Here is a 27,480-nt window from a genome sequence, read left to right on the forward strand (position 1 = left end):
CGCTGGCGTTTGAACAGCCAAGAACTTCATTTCCCATGAATCTCTGCTGTCATGTGGGCGAAGAAGCTAAACCGATGAAGAGAAGCTAGTTGGCTTTACTTGTCTAAATCTTGATTTTATCAAGTGAATTTCTCCCATTAGTCCCTTGTAAAATATCTCAGCGATTAGAAAAGTTTTTTACTATCTAAAGTACATATATAGCTAGTTTAGACGAACTGTTGTTGTGAAGCAGGAATCATCTAAAATAAGGTAACTGTTAAATTTTGTATTAGCAAACCCAGCTAACTATCCCTGTTAGCTAAATACGAAATACGACGAGATAACGATTAAATAATAGCCATCTTAATGTAGCGTAACGATATTTCTAATTTTATCTGCACTGAATTTCGCTGGTGAACTTTGTCTGTGTACGTGGCAATTAAGGCATTTTCGTGTTTTATGTATCGTTATTCTGCTATTTTTAATTCAGCTAACAGCGTGAGTTTTTGGCTGGTCGTCATTTTCACACACTGCAGCGCTTCCCGTTGTCAGTTACTGAGACATCAGCAGCTTTGTTTTGCTGTTTTTCTGTTGTGTTTCCGTTTGTTTTACGGGTAATCCTTTTTTTTTCACTGTTTTAACAGTCGTGTTATATTACAGTTATTCCGGTAGAAACATCCGGTGGATGCCAGACTGAAAGAGAAACAATGATGGTGTTTGAACTGCCAACCCACTGAGCTCTCCGAGAGAAAACATCTGATGAAAATTAACTGCAGCGTTACAGATTGTAAGTCACAATTTGCCACTGATGGTTAAATGAGTGCTTAAACGTCAACCGCAAGCTTCCTTACTCACAAGCAGTCAAACTGTGGTTTCTGTTTCACAGGAACTACATGCTCACTGCCCTTAAACCGAGTAAAGTTGGCTGACAGTTTTTTGTTTGCTTCTTTACCTGCTTTGACCCTTTTGTATCTACATCAGGAACTTGTGTTATGAATTTGTGGCCGAACAGTGTTTAAACCCGCATATCCTCTAAGATCTAAATTAATGTAAATAATTGTGATTAAAAAGATCCAGACGTTTTAAAGATGACAATTATGTAAGCCTGAATGCCAGGTTAATGTGTTGCTCAAATCATCAAAAACTTATATTGGTTATTAAAAATTGTATGTTGAATATTGATGTTAGTCAAACTGCCAGAAAAAGGAATAGCACATTCAGTTTATTTCATGTTCACAAAAAACATGTGGAAAAATGTTTTGTATGAATATTCATTGTTTTGTCAATAAAATGTCAGAAAATAAAAATGATCAGAAAATAAAGTGGCATATGCTTGTCACCGTTTCCCAGAGCCCAAGATGAAGTCTCCAAATGTCTTGTTTTGTCTGACCAATAGTCCAAAACTCAAAGATAGTCAATTTGCACTGATATGAAAGAAAAGTAGTAGTTTGACAAAATAATCTTAAATCAAGGTCCACTCACTAGCTTTTACTGGAGAAGTCTTAATCAACAAATGGAGTTTGCTCAGTTGTCCACCTATTAACAGCTCCAGAAAAGGCTTGTAAGAAACCTTGAAGTAAGAACATCATGTCAAAGAATATAAAATATATGTCATGTTGTAAGAACTGTGGAAATTGTTTTTGAAGCTATTCAACAGAGTTTTTGTGGGGAATGTTTCAAACATTGGCTTCAAATTACTACATGTATTGTCTGTTTTGATGTTGGTTATTGTTGTAATAATTTATCTTCCTTGTTTTGTTTACAGCTGGCATGGAAGACAAAGCAAATGGCTCTGTTGACACCAAAAGGTATTATCTCAAATTAGTATAAGACATTGTTTAGTGAAAAACAGCTTTTGCAATTTAGTGTGCATGCACATTATGATGAGTCCATTCAATGTGACCCCACAGCCCAGTGGAGAACGGTCAGCTGCCGGACCCTGCCAACTGGGGGGTCGCCGACGTCGTCAATTACTTCAAAGCAACAGGGTTCGAGGAGCAAGCCACGGCTTTCCAGGATCAGGTCGGAGTGCTCTTCCTGCTCAAAATTCCTGTCACGTGATGACAACAAACTAGGATGTCTATCAAAAAAATTCTCTCTCCGCCTGACAGGAAATCGATGGGAAGTCCCTGCTCCTGATGACGCGCAACGATGTCCTGACGGGGCTGTCGATAAAGCTGGGCCCTGCACTGAAGATCTATGAGTATCATGTGAAGCCGCTGCAAACTCAACACCTGAAGAGCAACGCCTCGTAGCACCGCAGACCGTCTCAACACCCACCTCAGTGACAATCATCGTGTCAGGCGACTCCAGGTTAGCTGCCGATTCACAAAGACTCCTCTGGCCACAGTGGCACCTTAACAGGATCTATTTGAATGCTGTATGTTTTATAAGTTTATAAGCGTGGACCCCAGAAAATGGGTTGCACACGGGGTCCACTCAGCTGTTTACCCTTTCAGCCATTCTTATTTCTGCGGCTTGAGATGTGTATTTTATTTTTTTGTGTGTGTTTTATTTAAAACAAGAAAATTTAAGGATGAAATCCTGCAGGTATGATTTTTGTGTGTGTGCGTGTGTGTATGTACATGTACATGTTTGTGCGTGTGTGTGTGTGTGTGTGCAAAGTGAATTAACCTATGTTGGTTTTAAAAAAAAGTATTTGTATATAAGATTATATATATAGTTGAAAACTGTGTTTGACCTGTCGTACCTGAACACTTTGATACATGCAGAAAGTTTTTCTGATGCATCCTATTTTACCCTAAAATCTGTTTTTATGCTCTAAACTGTGCAGCTGAGTCCTTGAGTCGTCCTTAGCATGTAACAATGAAGCATTTTGTTTTCCCATACACAAGGAGCCGTCTGAAAGCCTTTCTGTTCCTGCACACCTACATTATCCAGGCTCGAGGCTCTTGATATGGAAATATTTATGTGTATATATATTCTTATTATGTTCCTACATGTGGTGCTTTCAGCATTGTCACAAAGACAACTGTATTGAAGTGTGTATGACCAATGTATATGTGCAACATAACACTGGAGTTTGAATATCTGAATCAAAGATTTGCAATAAATGGTGCTCTTTTCTCACCAAAGAACAATATTAGTGTATGAATTTATTGATGGTGGGGAATTTTATTTAGTTGAATTTTCAAATGCTCAGAAGATTTAAGGTGCAGTGTGTAGAATTTTGTGGCATCTACCTGAGCAGACTTGGCAGAAATGGAGTATAATATTCATAAGTATGTTGTAATTAGTGTTTTTGTTACTTTATAATGAGCCCTTTATATCTACATAGGGAGTGGGTCCTCTTTCACGGAGCCCGCCATGTTTCTACAGTAGCCCAAAACGGACAAACCAAACACTGGCTCTAGAGAGGGCCTTTTGCATTTTTCGCGAGTTTTGCAGCCATCATAGGTTCTCCTACACGCTTGGAATGGGAGGGGTGGGAGAGGCCGGGTTATTCAGTTTGTTGCAGTTTGTAACCTCTATGCTAGATGCCACTTAATCCTACACACTGGTCCTTTAAATCATGTTTGGGAAAGTTTAAGTTAGTTTTACAAATTTCTGACAAAAATATTTAAAAGCTATTCTTGTATTCAGAACTTGATTAGATCCACATGATATCAGATTTGATTCTCTATTAAATAGCTTATTCAGGTTGATATTTAGATCACATTAGCAGCTTTTCCTGGATTTGTGTAGATTCCTTCACAGCCTGGCTCGCTGTTTCCTGCGCACCGTCCCTGTGATGTTTCCTGAGGGGTTATCAAGGGGAAGAAGAACCTGTGAGGGGGAAAAAAATACACGTCAGTAACCAAATAATTTTACAGTTAAACACCTTGAAAGATTGGTTGTAATAACAACTTACCTCATCTCTGTTATGGATGCCCATTTTTGTCATGTCTATGGTGAAGTAATGCTGGTTGGGCATGACAATCTCAATTTCATCCACCTGAAAGACAAGTGTACTCAACACCATGAGTTTTCTGGATGAGCCCGTTGTACATATGGCCAAGAATTTAGCCTCTTAGAGTTTTATTGAAGGTCTTTGTTTTTGTGTAAATGTGTGTTCACAAGTAGGAATGTAGAGAAAAATGTAGATGACAAGACTGATTCTACACACATTTATGCCTTTATTATTTTTTGAAGAGTAAATTGGAGTTTTTATGTATAGCATATGTATCACAATGACAGATTTCAACTCTGCTAAACAGCATCTCTGCAAATGATGTGGGCCTACCTCAGGAATTCTATCCAGGACCAGAACTTGTGTCTCATAAAGGGTCTTCTGCACAGAGGGTGAGTACTCTCCACGATCGTAGGGGCCAGCAAACTTCTCAATAATTGTCTCCTTAACACATTTCCTGTAAGTACAGTGATGCAGTGATCATTAGATGTAGAAAGCAGGTTATTTCAGTTTCAGTCTTCTATTTTGTGTCCAGAACCCTTTATTTTTTGGACACCTATAACGAAGATGTCCAATGAATGCAGTGTTTTCCTTTAACAAATCATTAACTGATAAATTACCATGCAGCATCAAAGTTGACATCCTGAACCTTGTTGTAGCGCCACCTAGAATAGACAGAGGTGCAGAAACACCTGTCTGAGGTGTCTTGCAGCGTAGTGAAGCGATCTCGGTGGAAACCCGAAAAACCAGACTGAGTAGTTTTCAACACCTTCATGTTCTTCACCCCGCTGTGAAGTACTGGGATTCCTGTGAGGGGTACAGAGTCAAATAATCAGAAACATCACAATATATTTTGACAGATTGCTCAGTAGCACAGAGAAGACACACACATGACACCAGAACCCCTAAGATATAGCCTAAAGGAGCCCCAGAAGCTCCTTCATTGACAGCAGCAGGATGAAAGCAGACCTCAGCCTTGATCAGGTATGTACCCTGCTCATTTTTTAAAACAACACCTGCTTCAAGTACAAACATTGTGTCTTTAGAAGGAAGATGAGATGTTGAGTTTTGATCTCCTTTCTTCTCGGTCATAGGAGATTTATGGCAATACATTTTCAAATACAGTACATTCAATCTAAATACTGCCTGTATGTGTTTAAGTGTGTGTGTGAGATTGTATTTACCGCCAAGATTCTGTTCAGCATCACAGAAGCGATAGGCTTCTGGGCTGTAGATAAATGCATGAGCATGTTCTACCCCGTTCTGAGAGAGAGAGAAAAAAGTATGCATCTTAGCCTATTATACACTCACATTCATCAATGACAAACTGGGTAAAGTGATATAAAATTGAATGGATATTTCACATATTTGAACAAGTTAAAGAAATACAGTAGTTAAACATTTTGGGAAATACATTTATTCGCTTTCTTGCTGAGTGCTAGATGACAAGACTGATACCACTCTCATGCTATGCATGGTCTGTCGATATGAAGGCTGGGAACAGTTACCAGGCAACCAATGGAGACTACAGGAAGTAACTAGTCAGAAATAGTCCACCACATAACGCTCACGTGAAACAATGAGTTGCTGTTTTTACACTTTGGGGGTTTTTTGTGTTTGTTTGCTTGTTTTAGCTTTCTTGCTGAGTGTTTCCAGTCTGTATGTTAAGCCATGCTGTGTTAAGAGTGGCATCGATCTTCTCATGTAACTCTCCACAAGAAGGCAAATAGATATATATAAACATATATAAAATATATATAAACACATATATATAAATAAACATATTTCCCCAATATGACAAACTATTCCTTTAAAGAGTAGCTTAACACCAGGCTGAAAAGCAGAACCAGAATCACGGATGTGTGTGCTTTTTTTGCACTATTAACCACACCCATCAGTGATCCTGGATTACACCAGTACATCACTACAACAAGGTGAGAGGTTAAACCACTGGAGGCCTGAAAAAACGAGACTTTCAGCAGTTGTTAAGTTACTCTTTAAAATGTTCTTTAATTATGGAGCTGCTTTATTAGTTTGAATCAATGACAGATTACTGATAATGAAATAAGATCAGATCTGATGTTTTGAGATGTCATAGCAGGAAAAGCACATGTGCAACTGATGACACTAATGTCCTGGACGTTCACCCCTTGTTAACGTCATTAGTTCAACCTGCGCTTTTCCTGTTATGACAAGTAAAAATGTCTCCCATCAAAAATGCCAACTGACTGATCAATAAACTCTGTATTTTTACCTTCTCCAACTTTCTCCATGGAGCCTCCTCCATGTAAACCTTGGCCCGCAGCACATGCTTGAAAGAGGTCAGGAAATGATGACAGATATCCAGGGAAAACTGCTCAATGGTCTTCACCTGGCCACAAACAACGATAAAAATCTTTTAATAAAACTCTCAAAAAAGTTTCAGTTATGATTGAGTAACAGTTGTCATAATAAGACAAGCGTGGTATAATAAAAGTGCTGAGTAAAGTCCTAACTGGACAGATCAGTGTGTTTTGAGCTATGGATAGTCAGGAGGTTAGTTGTGACTGTAATGTGGGTTAAATCAATAACCTTTATACAGTCAAGTTACCCTTTACTTAAATTGTATTATTTTTTCAAGTGTGAAGTGTAATATATCTGTACTTCCTTTATTCCAAATTTAATTTAACTGAAGCCACCTCAAAATAGATTAAGATTTGGAATCCTAATGATTGCTAATGATCCTTAAAGTTTTATCCCGCTGCTCCTACTACAGAGAACTTTCCTCTTGTAGATAAGCCAATTAGCCGATCTTAGGTCCTGAGAAACAAAAGTCACTCCTTGATGATATTTTAATTAATTTATCAGGTTTTACAAGAAGGACAATCCTGGGCTTAACATTTACAGGTGACCTGCCTGTCAACAAACATATTAATTACGTCCCCAGCGTCGCTTAATTTCACTTTCATTGCATTGTCCAGTATGGTGGACAATGACACTTAAATGCCAGGTTGTTTTAAACACTGCATCATGGTTTCTGATGACAACCTATACTCCAGTCTTTGCCTCCCTACACCGACTTTGTATCTATAGTATGCTGATTTTAAATTGATTGTCATAATGTATCCAATACATGGATGGTGCTAATTAACACAACCCATTTTTTTCCATCTTCCTAGAGAGCTTGGGCTTGGTTGGGTAATGTTTCTCAGGGCCTCAGAAACCTTTGAGGTGTTGAATGTGATATTGGGCTTTACAAATAAGCTTAACTTGAAGTGGAAATCCACAGTCACAGGTTTAGGCTTTTGATGTCACATCAATGTGACAATATTTTTAGGTCATTAGCATTACATACAGTTTATTATACTGTTGCTTTTTATAAATATTCAACATAATGGTGACAGAGAATTATGCTGCACAGTCTTTAAAACTCTGTGGGTAGTTACCTTAGTTACCTCTCTGATCCTAACTGCCTTCCATTACTTTCTATGGCTAGAAATCGTTGTCTTTGTAAAAATGGAAATGTTGTGATGAGGTCACTGAAGTCACAAGCTACATTATATTAACATGTTCTTTATGTCCGTCAATAGAGGCTGGTGACTTACCCCCTTGAGCTTGGCCAGGGCGTGGACGGTGTTCTTGATGGTGTCGGTGGGGATGATGTCTGAGTTGTCTCCGGTTAGATAATCCTTGCGTGAATTGAGTGTGAGCTCCACGTCAGCCGTCAGCTCAATGATGTCATGGTGGGTCCCCTGTCTCCTGATGAAAAGCACCTTCACTATGTTCTTGCCGTAGCCTGTTCGCACAAACTCCACATTCTGCACACACATGAGCAAAGTCAGTGTCATGTCACACATGAACAGGTGAACCATTATGTTACCTGGTGTTTTTTATGCCATGTGTGCATATGTTTGTGTCATTTTTAACTGTATATTGACTTTTTTTTAACATATACTGTTTAATGTGCTACATTTCTCTGTTTTTTCCCTATAAAGTTCTATTATTGTGCAGTTTATAGACTGTGTCACCTGAGTATGAGCTCTGGGATATTTGTACATCCCTTTTCGTTGTTCAGATTTATCTGTTGAAGGCATATTTTGATTGAAATATGATTTTTATATGATAAACTATTAAAGGATGCTGATTTTTGGATCAGTCTGCCAACATCCTCTCATTTAATATGGCACTGTTGTCCCGATTGGTTGTTTGAGCATGATTATTTTCCATAACATTAATTCATCCCTTTAATATATTAATAAAACATGCCTCAAGATAGTAATATGACATTGTGAAATAAAACAAAAATATATTTCAATTACTATGCTTTGAAATTTATATTTTTTATAATTTATATACATTATAATCTGATATCCGCTGTGAGAGGAATAAGAAATATGACAATAAATCTTAATATTTTGACATCAGTTTGTAACATTAGTGTTTGACAGTGGTTTAGAGTTCTAACATGGTTTGGCCCTGTGGTCATTGACCCCAAAATGAGATAAACTTTGTGCTGAATCTTTTAAAGTACCCTTTGATAGTTAAAAAAATAGTCTTTTTCTGTGTTTCAGAAAATGATAATGATAATGTTATGTACAACATGTTGAATTGTTACCTGATTTGAAGCCATTGCCATAGTGTCTTCCTTTCCTTTTCCCTGCTGTGTGTCCTCCTCAGTCCCTGTCCCGTCTCCAGCAAAAGGTTTTCTCCGCCGATTGATGAGGCTTTTGTAGAGAGGGCGTGCCTCGCTTTGCACTCAGGCTATTGGAAGTTATATTAGATGAGGCTGAACCTGTTTTACCTGTACATTGCTCACACAAATATACACTTTCGTCTTGCTTTATTATGTGCACATGTATATTTACAGAGAGACAAACCAAAGTACATTTTCTAATGCAGATCTTTTTGTTGTGTTGTACCTGCCTGTTGTTTTATCACTGAACTCTCTTTTCTCATTGTTCCAGCACTTGTGCAGTCGTCCAGGTTATATTTTGACATTGAAAAGCTGAGACAAGCTGCACATCCATGAACACTCTGAACTGTATAAAAGTGTGCATGTCTAAATTCTCCAAAATTGTAATATCCTGGTCTTGAAGAAAGACTCAAAAGAGGTTGAAATCTAGTTTTAAGATTAATTGTTTTTGTTTATATTAGGTTCATTTGTTGTAAAGTTGTGCCTATCAAATTGCACACACAAAACTGAGGATAAGGTAGTATTATTTCATCGGAGGAGTAATGTAAGGCTACATTATAATTATTTGCATTATCAATAGGTGATTTTCTTCAATTCTTATCAACAATTGAGTATTAAGTGTATAAAATGTCAAAAAATAGTAGAAAAATAACCATAATTTTTCCCTGAAGCCCAAGTTAACATATTCAAATTACTTGTTTTGTTTGACCAAGATGTTGAGTTTACCATCATGAGAAACTGGGAAAACTAGCAAATATTCACATTTGAGAAGCTAGTACCAGTGAGTTTTGGGGAATTCTGCATTAAAAAATGATCAACATAGTTTTCTGTCAGTTGGGTAATTGATTGATCATCTAATCATTTCTGCTCTAGAGTACTATGATGTATAGTCGGGGTCAGTTGGGACCCAACAACAAACTTTTTCCCCAGGGCCCCACAAGATGTTAATCCAGCCATGCACCTAATAAGCCACCAAGCCTGCAGATATAAATATTACTAAATTTTACTGAATGGATTATTGGTTCAGATGGCCTGCAGGTCTTTTCTAGCAGGTAAAGGCTTGAAAAATGATGAACTAACTGGATTAACTCTCATTTAATCCATCAACCTCAATCAGTATCACTGACAGTTAAAAATAGAATACAAAATTGAAAGTATTTCGTTTCACACCTGTTTGTTTTTTGTAACAGATTTTTTCCGGTTCAGCGCTCTCATTGCTAATAAAAGATGACTGTGGTTGTAATGTGAAACTGAGGAACAGTGCTGAAAAGACAAAAACTGGGTTAGTAAAGGTACAGTATATACTAAAAACTCAAGGTATTTACACACTACGGGAGCCTGTGAAAGCAACCAAAACTTTAATTTAATATCGCCCCTATAAACTCTCATGTTCCCTTCAGGATTCCCCTGTCATGTGACTTCGTCTTATGACTTCCTGTTTTGCATCCACAGGCAGCTGTGCTGTATTCACTTTCATAGTTACTCAATCATGAAGCATGCAAAAAGATTTCAAATTCCCTTTTCTTTCACTACAGTGTTCAGTTCAGCTGCAGGAGTCGTTCACGATGGACGCGTACATCAGTTTATGTGTACAGATTGTTGTCATGTTTTTGTGTGGTACAGTGTTTAGTACTGACATTTCCTGTAAAAATGAAGCTGGTGAGCCTGTTGATTGGTGAGTTGATATGACAGATGACGTTTTAATGACATACTGAGTTTTATTCATGGTGTTTGAAATGTTTCCTGTGTTTTGTCTTTTCCGAAGATGTCCTCTTCCTTAAATACCAAAGGAAAAGTATATTATTCTCTCTCTCTCTCTCTCTCTGCTGCAGGTTTATCATCTACAAGCTGCCCAGGTATAAGATTGGCGAGGTCGGTAGTGGAGTGGACTACATGTACCTGGACTCCTCAGTAGGGAGCTGGCAGATGAGTAAATTCATGGTTAACGACAGTGAAGGAGCCATAGCGAACACACTGAACCAGCTTTACATGGGAGAGGCCTACAAGGTGAGATTATGTCCTTGTTCCTCAAGTGGGTTTCATACACTGATTCTGGTGCAAGGAGTGAAAGAGACCCCATGAGGCTTTTATCGCACTTCAACTCTGGTGCCAATGTCATGCGTAGACACTCTTTTGTTTCCTATAGGGAACTATTGTAGCAGCTGAACTGAAGTTAGCGATAAATGAGCTTCCACAGCCAGAAAATAACACAGTCCTTCCTCATGCCATTTACTTTATAGGGCATGTAATTGCAGATTTCTTTCTGTGTGAGAAGATAAATCTCTGTGTAGGGTCAGGGAAGTTATAGGAGCAAAGACATCCTGAGAAGAAAGAAGGAAATTAGTTAAATGTCTTTAGGAATGAATAATGATTGTATGTCCAAAATGACTGAAATGTTACAAAGTAATTTGCATCCCAAGAAGTGTACTTCTCCATATACTATGTGTATAAAACAAGTATTTCCCTCAGTCTAACAGCTCAGTCTACGCACTCTACAATGATGCCCCACCGATCCTGGATTACCTCCAAGGATATGGACACACTAAAGGTACAGACGAAAAACTCATCTTTGCTTTTTTCAAGATTTACTTTTTTCAGAATGATGAATATTGATCATGGCTGCATGAAAAGGTTGATAACACTTTAAACTTCACGTATTACAACATGTACTTTACCACATAATATACAGTACAGTCAGTATCTGAAAACCTGGAGATCTGGTCCTCCAAATGTCATACTTCTCATAAACAGAGGGCACCTGATGGTATTACTGTAAAAGTAGTGCCTCTTCTTGCATTATGGTGCATTCAGGGAACTATGAACTATGCGTATGACATTAAATGACAATGTATTTCCAGGTTCATGTTTAAGCTTTGTAATGCTATGATGTTGCAAAAAAGAACCAATCAATATGGTTTAGGGGGGTCAATATGGTGTCAGGGGGAGGTAACGGGCAAAGAGCATCTGTCTGATAAGTGCTATTGACTCTGGATCACCAACTGCCCTGATGTGTCTTTGATGAAAGTGTTTGCAAGCATGCGTGCCGGTTTGCATGTGTGTACACATTTATTTTACTTTTATAATTGATTGTGCGTATCCTGCAGGGGTACTGCTCTTTGACCGCTCTCAAGGTTTCTGGCTATCGCACAGCATTCCCCATTTCCCCTCATTCCCTGAGAAAGGCTACCGTTACCCCTCCTCTGGCAAAGTCAATGGCCAGACTGCTCTGTGTGTGACCTACCAGTATGATCAGTTCCTCCACATAGGTGAGTGAACGTTCGTGAAACAACAGCAAACCTACAGCTTACAAAATTTTCTATTTGCTGAAAACAAAAAAACATTTACACACTGAGGACATCAGTGCCTTGTGTACACATATACAAGATTCCAAATGTACACAAACCTCCATCATATTTGTTCAATGATGTTTTGAGATGTCACTCTTATATAATCAGCTTTGGAAAAATGGAAAATAGTTTAAATATTGCAAAGCAGTGTTAATCACAGTTACACTGTCTGCAGTGCTGTTGAAGAATAATTTATATTTTATGTCTTCAAAACTTTATATTAGTCAAACCCTAATCATTTTAGCAAGATTTGACTAATATAAAGTTTTGAAGGCTCATGGCATTGGTTTTGAAAAAAGACTGCTTAAAGTCATTATTTTGTGACAATATTCAATATCTTCGAGTTTTACCAGCTAATGAAATATTTCAATGACTAGCTGCTCTTTAAAGGACCACTTACACATTTTAGGAGTACATTTTTCTTACTGTCAAACACACGGCAAAATAGATGAGAAATTGATTAAATAGATGTCCTTAATGAAACAGAGGGTTCTCTTAACTTGGCCCATCACAACTTTGCAATTATAAAGGAAAATCTTGGATACAAAATATTATTAATGTAGCTGTGTTCTTACAGAGGAACATAACTATAGCATTGAATAAAAATACTCAGCTATATATATAGACAATATTAGCCTGATATATATCAGCAAAACAGTATTGGTCCAATCCTACCAGATAAAATGTAAATATTGTAGGAACACTGTCAAACTTTATAGCAGCCTGTGGTGCACGGACTTATATTTTCTAACATACAGTTTATCTTATTTCTCTCTTCTTTGTGACGCACATTCCTCCCTCTCCAGCAAAGCAGATGGCATACATTTACCCGCGTTTCTATAACTGCTCAACTCCTGCTGCATTCTTGGCCGACCTGCCACAGTTGGCACAGTTATGTGAAGGCTCCAAACCTCCGCTGGCCTCAGATAAGGGAGTGGAGCAGCTCTTCTCCGTCCAAGGGGACAAGTTTGTCAGTTTTGTCAAATCTGAACATTTTGTGGATGGTAAAGTATTCCTTGTGTTCTTTTTCTTTTTTTTTTTTTTAGACATTTATTTTATTATATATTTATTTATTATTTTAGCCATATATGTGTGTGTGTGTGTGTGTGTGTGTGTGTGTAATGCAACTAAAGCACTTTTTTGGCTTTTTGGGAAAATGAAGTTACACAACCATTGTTGGCACTTGAACACTTATTTCTCAGAAAATTTGACCGCAAAACTACAGCTGTGAACTTTTTACACAATTTCAGAACTTTGCAAAACAATTCTTCCTATACCATCTTGTTTTTTTTCCAACTGTCACAGACACTCATTATCAGGTGCAAACACACTATCATCACAGAACAGTGAGGTTCTTGAACACACACCCCACCCCAGGCTTTCAAAAGTCTTCTCCAAACCAATGTGATGAATGTTATATTTGTGCTGTAAAACATCACAGAGAAAGTTCATTTAAAACATTGATCACCAAAATCAGCGTACATACAGCACAATTACCGCTGTAAGAACTTATTATTTGAATGTGCATTTTTAAAAACACATTTCAAGACAACCAGTATTTTTATGAAAATATTAGAATATTATTTAAAAGTTCTTATGCATATTAATAACCCATTTTAGCTTTCCTCACCCCACTGTTTTTATAACATTTTTCATCAAAGTGCAACTGAACTAACCCCTGATTGGCATTCATTCAGATATCTACACGGGCTGGGTGGCTCAGGCCCTGGATACCGACCTGCTGGTAGAGACCTGGCAGACACAAAACCACGAGCTGCCGTCCAACTGCTCCCTGCCCAGACATACCATGAACATCAAGAGGATTCAGCTTCCTGGATCAGTCAAGTTCTTGTCTCGCCACGACCACTCCAAGTGGTGTGTGTCGCGGGTTTATGAGGACCAGGTGACCTGCTTGGGGGACCTGAACAGGGAGAAGGCCCAAATGTGGCGTGGCGGGGGGCTGGTGTGCTCTTTCAACCCTTTGATTTACAAGGCCTTCAGACAGGCGGTGGACTTGTACATAAGTTGTTGAACAAAAGACAAAGACAGCATGATTGAGAATGGATCAGTCTTCAATAGGTCAAATCTGTTTTCAAATTTAGGGAACAAAATGTGGAAGGTTTAAGGTTTAAAAGCAGCTGGAATGCAACCATCAGACCACAAGCATCAGATTAGACATCAGTTTTAGAAACTAAAGCTACATTTAACGTCTTTATTAGCTTGTTGGATCTTAGCTAAGTATATTCTTGTAGCAAACTATGGGATCGATCATGTAAATTTTATTCCACTTCCATTTACACTTCAGCTGGAAATCTGTGTGTGTTCATCTATGTATCTTAACACACAAAATTATATGAATTTTTGTTTTATCAGGTAATTTTCCCTCCTGAAAACAGTAGAATCACTGTAAAGTTTAATACCTTGTTGAGTTTGGCAATATTTAACATATGTAAAATATATTAAGAATATAAGTTTTGAATGAATAGGTTAATGCATAAACTTGTGTTTCTGTGGTCCAGCTGGTATTGATATGCTGACATGGTCCTTTTCCATACAAATCTCTTCACCTCTCTGTGGTTCAGGCCTTTGATAATCTACTGAGAAAAAAAATAATCTATGGTTTTATTTCACTAGTGGTGTGATGTTTTTATATTGTGTGTGATTTTCATTTTTATAGTATAAAGTGACTTAGGCCATATACTGTGGCTAAATGTTTATTTAATAAAGATAAATAAAAAAAACAAGTGTCTCAGTTGTCATCACCTTACAACTTCATTAATTTGCATTACATTACTTGCTTGTGTTTCTTTGAGTATGACAACCTTTATTTCTTTACTCTTTATGTTTTTTTTAGTCTAAATTAAATACTTTAAATTCTGAATATACTCAGACTTTAAAAGATCAAGGACAGTGGTGGTTTGAAGGTTAGAGAAAAGGGTAAATCTGGGTGGAGAAAGTGTAGACAGTGGTTGTACTGCTGTATAAGGGAGTGTGATTAGAGTCTTTCTACAAAACTAAGCACACCCCGCAGTGAAACATCCCTGAATAAATAATAGTGCATGTACTCTATCAGCATCCACTGAAGTTTTTTACTGTATTTTATGAGGGTGGATACTGTAACTTCATGTACCATTGGCATGTCTGGACAATTATTTTGTCTGGGGGAAGATGCTCTGAGTTTATAACTGAAGTCCTCACTGTTTTGTGTAAACAGTGTCACCCAGTGGTTGGACTGATGGAGGAAGTTCAGTATTTCCTCTGTAGTTGTACTGCTCTCTGCATTTAACCGATTATTGCCTCCTAATTCTCGTTTTCCTAAAACAAACCAAAGATTCTGCCACAGGGTTAAGATTCTTTCATGTTTCCAATACAAATCATCGTATTTCAAGAAATTTTATGTGTGTGCGTGTGTGTATGTTATGTGTTATGTGTGTATTAATAGTAGTACAGACATTTCTTTTCTCAGCTTTTGACACTCTTGGGCCTGTGAAGCAGCTCTCCCACTGGCTGTGCTGCCACCACATCTCAGTCCTGGAGGTCGTCCTTCACTGTCTGCAAATGTTCACACACCTTATGATTCATTATGGTTTTTCATATGTAAACACACAGATGAATGCACTCAAGGAACTTTTAGTCCCTGAATGTTGTGTCCATCGTTTACCTGACCTATGGAGGCATCAGAGTTGGAGTGCTACTATGTGAGCCCACTTAGCAACAACCGCTGTTGTCAGAATCGTTATCAACAGTAATTACACCCTTGCGTCGTGTCTCCTCCAAGATACAATCTTCATATAGACTACATGCCAAAACTGGTTTGACCAGCAGAGACAAAGAGAACAAAAATGTTCTGCATGTCTAACAAAATGAACTTTTAATTTGAGTACTTGTAGTTTTGATTTGTCCTGTTGGTTTTTGTCTGGTCCTTGATGCTTCATTTCGGTGAAGGTATGTTTTGTATTGGTTGTAATGCCCTTGAAGTGCCAGGTGGGAGCAGTAATACAGATTGTGTCAAGAAATTTGTCGAATAACATTTCACTTTCATAATGATTATCCTTGGAGACATTTAAAACTGTTTCTTGATGACTGAAAAAGTATTAATTTGATACTAATTTTAAAGAATATGTCCATAGTTTTAAGTCTTTGTAGATTAGTAGATTTACCGTCAAGTGCAGTAACCCTTAAGTTATAGTAGAAACATACAGTTCAGAGAGTAACTCTTGTCTTATCAATATCATTAAAACAGATCAGCAAACAGATTAGCAAACTGGTTCATACTGTACGGTGAGCCAGGTTCATAACAGGCATGTCAACATTCTGATGTCAGGCAGCTAATCAATGAATCATCTATGAGGACATTTCAAGTGAGGAACAAGGAAGCAGAAGATATATGACAGAAGTGGGTGTCTGTTTCGTTTAACAGTGACATATGACAAAAGCAACTTTGCACAAGGGATGTACTGTGGACTGTGAAGAGATATGGAGATGGATAGATATGTAAGTAAAATGTTTACATGTCTAAAAATAATCTTAATAATAAGTGTTGACTGGCATGTTGGTTCAGGTTGTTTATGGCTTAATTTAAAGAGCAATGGCTGAAATTCACAGTATTCTGTATGAGAGTACTGCATGTATATGTACATTATAGTACACTCTACTTCTAGATATGTAGATTGTTACACAGCATGACAAATATTAAATGTAAATATATGATGAGCTTCATATGTTTTAGATGCAAAGGACTACAGAGCCATTTAATTCAAATGTTGACTGTTGCTTTGACTTCCTACTATTCTCTGGGAAACTGAGCTGGTTCGGTAGTGTTGCACTATTGGTGGATGCAATCTTTTAGGTCCAGGAAGTGGTTTCAAAGGAATGCAGAACTCTGAACGTCCTCTGATACCTCTTCTTTTTTTTTCAACATCATTCCGCCACCATAAAAACTGAAAATCCTACAAGAGCCCTGAAATGTGCCATACTTACATACCATACATAAGCCTTACATGCCATACATAAGTTGAAAAATTTCAGTTCTAATTTTCCTTTTTTTTAAAAAAAAAATGCATGTAGATGGGTGTCAAAAGAAAGGAAAAACTTGAATAAATAAGGAAAAAATGCAGATACAGTACTTCCATTCAGACACCAGGGGTCGCTGAATGGTTTGATGAGTATGAAAATGGTGTGAATTATATAATGCTCTCCACCGCCATAATCAAAACACCAAATGAGGGAATACCTTTTGGAAGATAGAGTTCAAGACACTTGTACATAATGGGGATGCCATTATCACAATCCTCTGTTAGTTTGGGGGTTAAGCTGCCAACTATAAACCTCAACAGCTGGAGAGAATTTTGTTGCATCTCTCTCCGCCTCGTCACGGAGCAGTGAAACTATTCTGGCATTTCAATGAGGATCAACACCTCATTAAAACACTTAATGTTGTTTTTTCCTTTAACTGTACTAAATATGGTTCAGTTGTGTAATTTTCAGGGTGTGTAAAAATTGTAAAGCTTGTTCTGTCAAATTGCTAAATTAAAATGACTTCAAATCTTGGAGCAAGTTCATTTTTGACCTTGGGAACAGCAGCTTGTCGAAATAATCTTAACTCAAGGTCCACTTACAAGCTTTTTCTGGAGCTTTCAACCACACCTCACAGCTTTTGTCAGCAAATGGAGTTTGCTGAGTTAACATAGAATTGGTTCAGGTGTCCCTTATTGTGTGTGTGTGTGTGTGTGTTTATAAATTTTTATGATAAGATTCTTTACTTGTCTTGTCTATTCACATAAAAATGTAATATATATTATACCAGACCATCAACTGGTGTTTAATATGCAATTAAAACACAGGACTGGAATGACTCCTGTCAATGTTTTTCTATTATAATGTGATATGATCATTTTTTATTGTTTCAGAGAACAATTATGAGATTCCTCCTAATTGTCGGGGTCCTTTTTCATGGGTGTGAGTCAGACGTGAAATGCAGAAATGACAACGGAGACGAGGTGGACTGGTTGGTGGAAATTTTGAGTTGTGGCAATTTATACTATTAAGTTTCAGCTCAATACATAATAGCATACATTTATCTCCGTGTCATTAGGTATATTTTATACAAGTTGCCTCCTATGAATGGTTTGTCATATGCGTACATGGATGAGAGCACCAATGGATGGGTATTCAGCAGAAAGACAATCAACAGTACATCTGGCACCCTGGCAAACACCCTGAAACCTCTTCTTGACTTCTATGACAGAAAGGTGACATATTAAAGGATGTGTGTGTGTCTCTTGCATGGCACAATGTTTAATTAGGACACTGATTCAGAGCTCCTTGTTGTGTTTTTTGTAGACAGAAGGTTTTGGATTCATGCTCTATAATGATCAACCTGCGAATTCTAAATATGCAGCCCCTTCATCATTTGGCCACAGCAAAGGTGAGCGCATCGATGTTCTAATTTATTGCTTTCAAAGTCAAAAACATCACAATGTAATAAGTTCTATTTCTACTGTTTTCACTTTTTTTACTTCCCGAAGGGGTTGTGATGTTAGACAGACAAACTGGAGTTTGGCTCTCACACAGTACACCTAAATTTCCAACATATCGCAGCAGAGACTTCTGGCCAAACAGTGGAAACGTCAACGCTCAAACATTTATCTGTGTGACTTACTCCTATGATGAATTTAAAAAGATAGGTGAGTTAATGCCAATGATTAGTGCATAATTTTTTAAAACGTATTTACAAAAGCAATGATGATACAATAAAAATGTCTTTCTAAATTCTCAGGATTGCAGCTTATGTACATTCATGCTTATTCATACGACTCTGACATCCCCACAACCTTTCACAATGACCTGCGATGTGTTGCTCAGCGAAGCTGCTACCCAAAGAAGGAACCCTGGTTTCATGTGACAACGCTGACTTCAATGGAAGGACGTAATTTCTCCACTTTTGCAAAATACAAACGTTTTGGGGATGGTAAGTGTTTAGGACATATATATATCTGGAGTGAAAACAAGGTTTTTACACAAATTTAATGTTAGGTTGATGATAAATCAGACTTTTTTTCAGCAGAGTAAGATTTGGAACATGAGTGTGATTGGCTGTCATGTTGTCTCTTGAAAACAAGAAAACATGCCCTGTATATGTCTGTCTTTTTGTTTTGTTTGCAGTTTTGTAATGTGTGTATGAAATGTTCCCAATGTACAGGCATCATTGTTAATAGTACTGTGTTCTGTTTTGTTTCCCATTCTTCTGTAGACCTTTATTCTGGCCTTATTGTAAACTACTTGGAGCAGGATCTGTATGTCAAGAGCTGGGGAAAGATGCGTCGCCCTCTGCCTTCCAACTGCAGCACCAGCATCCCTCATCGTGTGTACAATGTGACGGAAGTAAAGGTCCCTGGGAGGAAGCCCTTCAGCGATACTGTGGATCACTCCAAGTGGTGTGTGACCTCTGGTGGCGGCTGGGCCTGCATTGCTGACATGAACAGAGAAGAGAGTCAGATGGACAGAGGTGGAGGTGCAATATGCACTAATGACGTTGCAGTCGGGCAAGCTTTCGATGCAATGATCTCAAAGTATAAACAGTGTAAACGTGAACGTCCAAATTCTGATGCTCAACATAGAGAACTTTAAAGGCACACATCTCAGTTTAAATATAACAAAATGTGAAGCTACCAAAAACTAAAAGACAAGATTGGAACTTACTATTATGTCCAAAAACCGACTAATCTATTATATATCCAGACTTAAAATTGTTGCAGGTTTGACTTGATTTTTATAAATCATGTTTTGTTGTATGTTGTCTTCTGTTTCCTGTATGATGTGTTTTTTCTGTATGTATGATTTGTGTGTTTTTTGTTTTCAAAATCATGTCTTCAGGTGAAAAATGAAAACAAGTGATTATACTGAATCAATATTAAACTACAAATTCCATGTCTGTCTCTATTAATAAACAATTCACTTTCTGAGTCTGTTCAGTGTTTGAGAAAATGAGAGCAACAAGTTCCACTACCAGCATTATCAGAGGATAATAAATCAACATTAACTTCTTAAAACTGAAATGTTAACAAAAAGCAATGTTCATCTCTCTGGTACCCTAATAAATATTTGCCCCACTATGTATCACAGATCAGATCAGTAGGCTGGAGTCCTGATAATATGCAGCGATTTTGTGTTTTTGAAATAAACTTCGCTCGCCATCTCAAGGATTAGACACATTTATATATCTATCAAAAGCTGCAGACTTGATACAAGCATACAGTTAGAACAATAACTCATTCAGTTCATATCATGCCCTTTTCTTCTTACTGTAAACTGAGTCCTACTGTGCAACAAAGTTAAGTTGTCCCCTGCTTATTTATGGTGTCAGGCTCACAATCAATCAATCGTTTGCAGTATAGAGAGAGGATTTTGAGAGAGTAACAAGGAAGCAGATGAAATGTGAGAGCTGTGGGTTTCGTTTTCAACAGTGAAAGGTGACAAAAGCATCTTCTTGCAAAAAGGGATGTGCAGTTAGTTGACAACACAGAGATGGTGAAGTTTGCAAGTAAAAAGTTTACAGGGTTAAAAATGATGCTAAAATAATGATAGTAGAATAAAAAGATATATTTTTGTTGTTTTGACTATTATGACATAAAATGCGTATATTGATATGCTATATTCTTACTGTTTAAGCTATTTTCATTTAAATATATGATAAACAGGACAATATACAACTTGCAAATGATGACAGTTTGTCGTATCTGTACATGGATAAGAGCGCCAACAGATGGGAACTCAGCGGTGTATGTGTTTTTCTTTTTGTTCAATTCACCCTCTCTCTCAGCTCAGTGTTAACAGTATTAGAGAAAATTAGATGAGAAGATGATGAATCAACTTTAACCACTTAAAATTTCTAGGCAAAAGTGATCATCTTAACCAACTCAAACTGTGGTTTTCTTATAAATATTTGGCCCATGTACTATTAGCCATGAATCGGTTTAGTGTCTGACATTATTGATATTACCTGAATTACTTGTTAGCCTCTTTGCACTGGGTTACCGTGGTCATATAGGTTCTTGTCTTATATGTTTTCTTTCCACAAAAAAGTTAAATTACCTTCTCAAATGTTCTTACACACATAAATAATTCTGTGAGGGTCCAACATTCAAGTGAAGAAATAAATAAGCAAACAAGTTTTTCACTGGTGCACTAAAAAAGACTGTAATGTTGAAAGATATCTACTTGATTTGACTAATTAGGACGGCTGAAGCTTCATATTAGCTTACTTAGCTAAACTTTTAAATACATTTTGCATAGAAGGAGGACTTTGGATTTTAGACCCCATCACTTACATTGTAAGTGTATTATGAACAGGAGGAATGATTATGGCAAGAAAAACGTATTTCAATGTTCATTTGGGACCTGACCCTTGTTTCAAGACAAACTTTGAAGCTTGTCCCGGATATCTGTTCCCTCTCTATCTCCTCCTCACCACTAGGTGTCACACATTCCCACCGACGACCCAAAATCATTCACTTCCTTTATAACCCGGATGTGAGCACATGAGCAAAGAAGCAGCAGCACACGTGAAAATATCTGCCAAAACAGACATTTGACACAAGATGGATATCAAAGAGGTCCCCGTGACCCAGACAGACAGCAAAGGTAAGAAAAAGAAGAACAAGAAGACAAAGAAGAAGACAGCAGAAGATGCAGAGAGCAGCGGTGTCGAGCAGAAAGAGGAGAAGATGGAGAAGAGCGAGTCAGCTGAAGCTGCCTTCCCCCCCACCTTCAGTGTGTCTGAAATCAAGAACAAACAGCGGAGACACCTCATGTTCATGAAACTGAAGCAGGAGAAAAGAAAGGTGATACACATTCACAATATGTAGAGATGACATTAGCAAGTAAACAACACTTTGTTTGTTACACACAGATAAAACTCGCGCAGGTTTATACAGAAACCTGAAACAAATCCCATATTCATCAAGGATATAATGTGCAGGTTTTGTTGAAATTGTTTTAGAAGTGTTGATTCAACCTTTTGGTCATTTTGGAGACTGTTTTTGGTGCTGTTGAATTGCATTGTATTGTGTAATACTGAGTGTTTTTCTATTACTCAGTCCACACTTATCAATGGTTGAAAGTAACTAAGTACGTTTTCTCAAAAATTGTACTTAAGTACAATGTTAAGGCAATTTTGTACTTGATTATTTCAATGTTATGCTACTTTTTATACTCTGCTACATTTCAGAGGCAATTAATGTACTTCTTACTCCACTACACTTATCTGAAAACTATGGTTCCTTTACATATGATGGTTTTAAAAACAATACATATGATCAGCTTATAAAATTCTGAGTAAGTGATTAAACAAAACAAAAAAAAGATTGAGCTCTCAGTACTACAGTAAATGTAAACTCTCTTGGAGTTTTGATGTTAATATTTTGTCTGTCTTCATATTTCAGCAAAAGATGCAGCTCAAGAAAAAGAAGAAAAAAGAAAGAGAAGCTTTAGGTGACAAGGTGAGGTTTTTTTCTTGGTATCTTGTCCCAAATGTTGCCATTAACAGTCAGACTCACATTTACTATGTGGGGTCATATGAATAGATTGTTTGGTTTTTTTACGTTAAACAAGGTAACAGCATTTATGTTTGGTATTCATGTTTTTATTTTATTCCGTTCCTAATGTAGGCTCCACCAAAAGAAGTCCCCAAGACGATAGAAAACCAGAGGGTGTACGACGAAACCATAGTCGACCCAGAAGATGAAGAGGTACGGCCGTTTTTGGCTGAGATCAGACTATCTCAGGTAATATCTGTGATGAATTTGTGTTCATCTGTGTGTTTTTCTGTCATTAACAGGTGGCTTTTGATGAGGGAACAGATGAATTTTCTGCCTACTTTAATGGACTGACAAACCCCAAAGTGCTCATCACGACATCAGACAGACCCAGAGGGGTGAGTGGCTGCTGCTCGACTATATGTGTCTTTATCACTTGACAGACTCTATCAGCTTGATAATGTTGGATATCAGCAAACGTGCAGGAAATTATTTTAGATCTGTTTAAATTATAATGGTCCATTTGTTTTCTTTATTTCTACCACACTTTGAGTTTTTACTTGATATGATGGTTTATGCATGAAAGCTTTTTTTTTTTTTTTTAGATTTAGAAAGAATTAATAGTTTTTGTCCTTTCTTGCAGAGGACGGTGAGGTTTTGCGAGCAGCTGGCCACAGTAATCCCAAACGCACACGTGTACTACAGAAGAGGTCTGGCCCTGAAGAGGGTCATTCCCCAGTGCGTCGCCAGGAACTTCACGTACCTCATGGTGATCAATGAGGACCGCAAAATACCCAGTATCCTCCAAGACACCTGTGTCAGGGGCATGAAAGGATGATACATAGAGCTGTAGATTGCTTCATATTATCCACAATTTATTCCATTGCTGTAATTTTGATCATGAATGAGAATTCTGTTTAAAACATGACATTTTGATACTTTTTACCAAACTTTAAGACTCACACCCTCTCAGAGACTCAGAGATAAAACCTCAGTGGATGAAAGTTTACATTTGCTGAAGGTTCATGTTTTCCATTTGGACTGTACAGTGTAACATCAGCCTCCTTAACTGTGACTTTTAAGATGGTATGGTTCTCTGTCACCTACCCGACGGGCCGACTGCTCACTTCAAGATCAGCAGTGTTCGACTACGTAAGGAGCTAAAGGCAAGTAGATAAATCCAAACATTTTTCCCTGTTAATTTTTATCTGTCTTTGTAGTAAGGTGGAAATAAGTAATAACATAATAATAGTAATAATAATAACAATAATGAGTTTATATGACATCTTTCTAAATCTGAGCTTATAAAGAGATAATGTAGGTCCATGCTGCACTTTGTGTGGTTTAGCTCAAAAAGTGGAAAGTGGGGAGAAACGATTAGCTTCTGAAGAACTCCTAAGCTGTCTTAGTTCATGTTGTGATGTACTTCATGTATTCAACACATCTAGAAATAGATAATTCAGCATTTTTGTGTCGGCTTACGTGCTGGTACTTTTTTCTGACCAGAACCAGTCGGACACAGCGGCTGAGAAATCCAGCTTTCATAGTGAAGTTGCTGATTTGCACACTGTCGTCACTCTAGATGTATTTATGATCAGCTGTGCTAAATGTTATAGCATTCTTGACAGTATTTCTCAAGTTGTCTTGCTCTGGAACCAAGTCTTGGATGAGCATAGCGACCAATCATTGTTTTTATTTATCAAACCACTATTTGCATCCCTCAGAGTAGCTGGATTTCCCGACATAATTTTATCTTTTTTTTTTTGTCCGTAGAGACGAGGTAAGGATCCAACTGAACACTCTCCAGAGGTGATCCTAAACAACTTCTCCACACGTCTGGGCCACAGCATCGGCCGGCTTTTAGCTGCCCTTTTTCCACAAGACCCTCAGTTTGTGGGCCGGCAGGTCGCCACCTTCCACAACCAGAGAGACTTCATCTTTTTCAGATTCCACAGGTGAGCATTTCTGCTGCAAAGTGTGACTGAACCTGGACATGATGCGAACTGATATAACCCTCCTTTTGCACACGTTTTTCAAGAAAGTTTATCTTGAATTTAGAAGTCCAAACTATTTTTTTTTTTTTTGCATATCTAAAGGTACATCTTCAAGAATGAGAAGAAAGTTGGCATTCAGGAGCTGGGACCTCGCTTCACCCTCAAACTCCGCTCTCTACAGAAAGGCACCTTCGACTCAAAGTTCGGCGAGTACGAGTGGGTCCTGAAGGTGAGTCTGTCAGCACTGATGCTTCTCTTTGAGCTGGCTGAAGAGCTACGATGATGGAATTAATGGAGTTAATATCAGAACAATATAAAGACAGTTTTTCAGCATGTGGTAGTTTCCAATAAAACTCTCGTCATGCCACATGCGCAGTGGACACACTTTTGACATTTTCCTAAATTTGCCACGCTTTTCAGCCGTTCAAAAATGATTGCAATTAACTTTAGCAACATTTAGCAATGTTAAAAGTACTTGTTAAATGTGACTTGATATTGGTGTAATGTTTCTGACTTTTTTTGTAAAATTTATAAATTGTCTTTTTGTGTTCCCAGCGCCATGAGATGGATGCCTGCAGACGGAAGTTCCAGCTCTGAATGCAGAACAACCGCCAGCTTTTGCGGTTGGACAAGGCAACCTCATCTGTTATCCAACATCTTCCAGCTGTTTGTGGCTTTACACAAACGGACTTCATAGTGGATGTTGCAGATTCTTTGTGGACGACTAGTGGCAACAGTTACACTTGTTCTTTCAGCACAATTACAAATTTGACAGAGACAACTGGATTTTTACTCAACTGTGTTGCTACATACTCACGTTTTTTCCTGAAAACGACTTTTATAAACCTGTATTTCCAGTACTTATCTAGCTCCACCCTTAATCTTTTGACATGTTTTATGGGCACGTCAGGGCTGAAGGTTCAGCTGAGGATTGGAGCCTGTAACCCACACTGGAGACTTTTCTATCAGCTGGGAGACACCAGAGATGGGACATAAAGGCACTCCACATGAATCCTGTGGACTTGAAAACGCTGACCTGCCTGCTTGTGTGTAAATTGTATTGACAAATGTGCAGTTTCTATCACTTGTATCTCTATGGATGTAGCCCAAAATGGATCTGAAAATCAGATTGTGCTCTTCCTATTCATCATATTGAACATACAGTTACTAATATCGGTCTGTTGAGCATGCAGACACACACATCTGCTGCATCCTGACCTGTGTAAATGACAAAAGGAGCAGCAACAGTAGCTAAGTAAATGGTTAGAATTGTATCTACAGTGCAGCTGCTTTTGTATGACAGGATTTTCAAAAATAATTACGGATGAGTGTCTAAATGTGTATATTCTCATTTTAATAAAACATGGCTGCAAGTTTAAAATGTGGAAATAACATTTATTTATTCTCGCAATCAGGCATGAAAAATGTACAATTCAAAAAGGCACGTGTGAGTGTGGGTGTGTGTGTGTGATATCGTTAGTTAATTCTACACAAGTCAGTTAAGACATTTTTAGTGCCACATCAGCACCTGGAAATGTGTCCTCATGACGTTTTACAGAGGTAAAAATAAAAAAAACAGTTAAGTTAGTTGTATGTCCCCATATTCCCTAACACTCCTGAGGCGATTCCAGTCCATGGTGCAGGTCCTGCAGCCCAGGTCCACAAGGCACTGCATTGTCCAAAACCTGTGGAAATGTTACATGCATTTGTTTTTGTAATTACAAAGCATTTTACTCAAGTCACAGTACATAAATCATCTCAAAGTTACAACAAAAATAGAATCCAGCTGTACAGCAGAAAATTTAATCTGCCTGGCTCATTTTTTTCTCCAGGTTCCACAGATAATGTGGCTGCAAAACATAAACAAGGATGTTGGAATACATCTTTAACCGTTTCTTTGCCGTTCCTCCCCCTCCCATGAAGATTTCTCATTTTAATTAGGAGTTCATTTGAAAGTTAAGTGACATGCCCAGAAAAAAAATAAAAAAATCTGGCCAAATATTGATGGGAAGATAAATGGAGCTGCTCCTGTTTCTGCCTCTTGACTCTGCCAGATTCATCAGTAGGTGTTATTTTAAAACTTCATGTCTTGCAGTCAAACATTGTTGAAACTGTCAATACTACTTTAAGTTCTAGTCAAGATCTAAACGTTTTCAAATGTATAATGAATTCTAGGGAAATGTGTATAAAGTGATACAGCCATAAACATGTTAGGTTAGATTGAGTATTTCACTATCAAACTAGAGGAAAGGGTTTTTGTAAATAGTAAAAGTAATTTAATGATACAAACGTTTTAGATGTTAAGTAGCAGTGTACACAGTGAATATGTGCGCAGTGTGTTGACTTATTGATCAGTGTGATTGAAAACCAGTGTGGAAAAAGGGGGTCGAGGTTAAAAATGGTCGGAGTATGTAGTAGAATGAAATAAATAGAGCACATTTGGAGAATGATAACTTCTGTGGTACTCACAGAGGAAGGCGGTCAGTATGTCGGCGCTATAGGAAAGAGCAGACTTTCTGCGGTCTGAACGGGTTGTTGCTGGACGACATGCCGGTGAGCAGAGGGTCCTGCTGGGCGTTCTGGAGGCAGAACTGCTGCAGGTCCGCCGCGGCCTGCGACACCTGTGGAGAGACAACAGAGCCCAGGACAACCGTGACGTTAACGTACAGAAAACAGTGTGTTTTCAGTGTAGAGCAGAACCCCTGGGTGACAGCTTTGTTATTAAGCTAAAAAAACGAAACCTGCGACAAATGCCCGAGAAACAACATACGCCCTGAAAGAGTAACCGTAACGATCCCAACCGTTACCTTAACTCTGTTTATGCCCGCTTCAAGGCGCAACTGTTGGACGATTTTCTTCATCGCTACGATGTTGGATGATCCCGACATTCTTGTGGTTTTGAGAGACTTTAGTCTTAATAGCGATGAGTATTAAACTTTTACAAATAATTAGCCAGCTAACTACTTCTTCCTTTACGCGGAGTTTCCGGTTTTATTTAAAGGAGTGTCCGCCATCGTTGCCTTCATGGGATGCCCGTAAACTC

At 38.0% G+C, this 27,480-nt stretch overlaps 6 protein-coding genes across 6 annotated transcripts; 4 read left to right on the forward strand and 2 right to left on the reverse strand.

The window, feature by feature from the left end:
* Nucleotides 1-24: 24 nt before the first annotated feature.
* Nucleotides 25-3,080, forward strand: samd13 (sterile alpha motif domain containing 13). Its single transcript, XM_044361082.1, has 5 exons — nucleotides 25-249; nucleotides 640-766; nucleotides 1,745-1,787; nucleotides 1,890-2,001; nucleotides 2,091-3,080. Exons 2-5 carry the CDS (start codon nucleotides 739-741, stop codon nucleotides 2,232-2,234), a joined length of 327 nt encoding a protein of 108 aa, XP_044217017.1. The 5' UTR covers nucleotides 25-249; nucleotides 640-738; the 3' UTR covers nucleotides 2,235-3,080.
* Nucleotides 3,067-8,609, reverse strand: uox (urate oxidase). Its single transcript, XM_044361081.1, has 8 exons — nucleotides 8,484-8,609; nucleotides 7,474-7,686; nucleotides 6,144-6,260; nucleotides 5,074-5,152; nucleotides 4,510-4,696; nucleotides 4,223-4,346; nucleotides 3,851-3,934; nucleotides 3,067-3,765 (listed from the first exon to the last, which is right to left on the reverse strand). The coding sequence occupies exons 1-8, from the start codon at nucleotides 8,502-8,504 to the stop codon at nucleotides 3,691-3,693; spliced, it is 900 nt and encodes a 299-aa protein (XP_044217016.1). The 5' UTR covers nucleotides 8,505-8,609; the 3' UTR covers nucleotides 3,067-3,690.
* A 1,452-nt stretch (nucleotides 8,610-10,061) lies between these two features.
* Nucleotides 10,062-14,639, forward strand: dnase2b (deoxyribonuclease II beta). The gene is made up of 6 exons (XM_044361457.1): nucleotides 10,062-10,236; nucleotides 10,394-10,568; nucleotides 11,031-11,109; nucleotides 11,666-11,827; nucleotides 12,715-12,912; nucleotides 13,606-14,639. The coding sequence occupies exons 1-6, from the start codon at nucleotides 10,127-10,129 to the stop codon at nucleotides 13,938-13,940; spliced, it is 1,059 nt and encodes a 352-aa protein (XP_044217392.1). The 5' UTR covers nucleotides 10,062-10,126; the 3' UTR covers nucleotides 13,941-14,639.
* Nucleotides 14,640-16,314: 1,675 nt separating this feature from the next.
* LOC122988829 (deoxyribonuclease-2-alpha-like) lies at nucleotides 16,315-19,863 on the forward strand. The gene is made up of 7 exons (XM_044361458.1): nucleotides 16,315-16,402; nucleotides 17,818-17,915; nucleotides 18,003-18,159; nucleotides 18,251-18,335; nucleotides 18,436-18,594; nucleotides 18,687-18,878; nucleotides 19,161-19,863. Exons 1-7 carry the CDS (start codon nucleotides 16,385-16,387, stop codon nucleotides 19,535-19,537), a joined length of 1,086 nt encoding a protein of 361 aa, XP_044217393.1. The 5' UTR covers nucleotides 16,315-16,384; the 3' UTR covers nucleotides 19,538-19,863.
* Nucleotides 19,864-21,407: 1,544 nt separating this feature from the next.
* Nucleotides 21,408-25,818, forward strand: rpf1 (ribosome production factor 1 homolog). The gene is made up of 9 exons (XM_044361460.1): nucleotides 21,408-21,750; nucleotides 22,351-22,407; nucleotides 22,576-22,656; nucleotides 22,746-22,841; nucleotides 23,087-23,240; nucleotides 23,527-23,609; nucleotides 24,217-24,398; nucleotides 24,540-24,666; nucleotides 24,993-25,818. The coding sequence occupies exons 1-9, from the start codon at nucleotides 21,508-21,510 to the stop codon at nucleotides 25,032-25,034; spliced, it is 1,065 nt and encodes a 354-aa protein (XP_044217395.1). The 5' UTR covers nucleotides 21,408-21,507; the 3' UTR covers nucleotides 25,035-25,818.
* LOC122988833 (guanine nucleotide-binding protein G(I)/G(S)/G(O) subunit gamma-5) lies at nucleotides 25,812-27,441 on the reverse strand. Its single transcript, XM_044361461.1, has 3 exons — nucleotides 27,245-27,441; nucleotides 26,907-27,058; nucleotides 25,812-26,122 (listed from the first exon to the last, which is right to left on the reverse strand). The coding sequence occupies exons 1-2, from the start codon at nucleotides 27,323-27,325 to the stop codon at nucleotides 26,933-26,935; spliced, it is 207 nt and encodes a 68-aa protein (XP_044217396.1). The 5' UTR covers nucleotides 27,326-27,441; the 3' UTR covers nucleotides 25,812-26,122; nucleotides 26,907-26,932.
* Between the last annotated feature and the right edge of the window lie 39 nt (nucleotides 27,442-27,480).

Source organism: Thunnus albacares, chromosome 9, assembly GCF_914725855.1.
Source record: "Thunnus albacares chromosome 9, fThuAlb1.1, whole genome shotgun sequence".
Lineage (NCBI taxonomy): Eukaryota > Metazoa > Chordata > Actinopteri > Scombriformes > Scombridae > Thunnus > Thunnus albacares.

Bases quoted from the DNA above. Each gene is read 5' to 3' on its own strand.
- uox (XM_044361081.1), bottom strand. From the start codon at position 8,504: ATGGCAATGGCTTCAAATCAG. The intron at 3,935-4,222 runs GTAGGCCCACAT...CTTGTCTTTCAG, and splicing joins TCCTGGATAGAATTCCTGAG to GTGGATGAAATTGAGATTGT. The intron at 3,766-3,850 runs GTAAGTTGTTAT...TCCCCCTCACAG, and splicing joins GCATCCATAACAGAGATGAG to GTTCTTCTTCCCCTTGATAA.
- LOC122988833 (XM_044361461.1), bottom strand. From the start codon at position 27,325: ATGTCGGGATCATCCAACATCGTAGCGATGAAGAAAATCGTCCAACAG. The intron at 27,059-27,244 runs GTAACGGTTGGG...GTCTCTCCACAG, and splicing joins CGGGCATAAACAGAGTTAAG to GTGTCGCAGGCCGCGGCGGA.
- LOC122988829 (XM_044361458.1), top strand. The intron at 18,336-18,435 runs GTGAGCGCATCG...TACTTCCCGAAG, and splicing joins ATCATTTGGCCACAGCAAAG to GGGTTGTGATGTTAGACAGA. The intron at 18,595-18,686 runs GTGAGTTAATGC...CTAAATTCTCAG, and splicing joins TGATGAATTTAAAAAGATAG to GATTGCAGCTTATGTACATT.
- dnase2b (XM_044361457.1), top strand. From the start codon at position 10,127: ATGGACGCGTACATCAGTTTATGTGTACAGATTGTTGTCATGTTTTTG. The intron at 11,110-11,665 runs GTACAGACGAAA...CGTATCCTGCAG, and splicing joins AGGATATGGACACACTAAAG to GGGTACTGCTCTTTGACCGC. The intron at 11,828-12,714 runs GTGAGTGAACGT...CTCCCTCTCCAG, and splicing joins TGATCAGTTCCTCCACATAG to CAAAGCAGATGGCATACATT.
- rpf1 (XM_044361460.1), top strand. From the start codon at position 21,508: ATGGATATCAAAGAGGTCCCCGTGACCCAGACAGACAGCAAAGGTAAG. The intron at 22,657-22,745 runs GTACGGCCGTTT...TGTCATTAACAG, and splicing joins TCGACCCAGAAGATGAAGAG to GTGGCTTTTGATGAGGGAAC. The intron at 22,842-23,086 runs GTGAGTGGCTGC...CCTTTCTTGCAG, and splicing joins CATCAGACAGACCCAGAGGG to AGGACGGTGAGGTTTTGCGA.
- samd13 (XM_044361082.1), top strand. From the start codon at position 739: ATGAAAATTAACTGCAGCGTTACAGATT. The intron at 767-1,744 runs GTAAGTCACAAT...TTTTGTTTACAG, and splicing joins TAACTGCAGCGTTACAGATT to CTGGCATGGAAGACAAAGCA. The intron at 1,788-1,889 runs GTATTATCTCAA...GTGACCCCACAG, and splicing joins GGCTCTGTTGACACCAAAAG to CCCAGTGGAGAACGGTCAGC.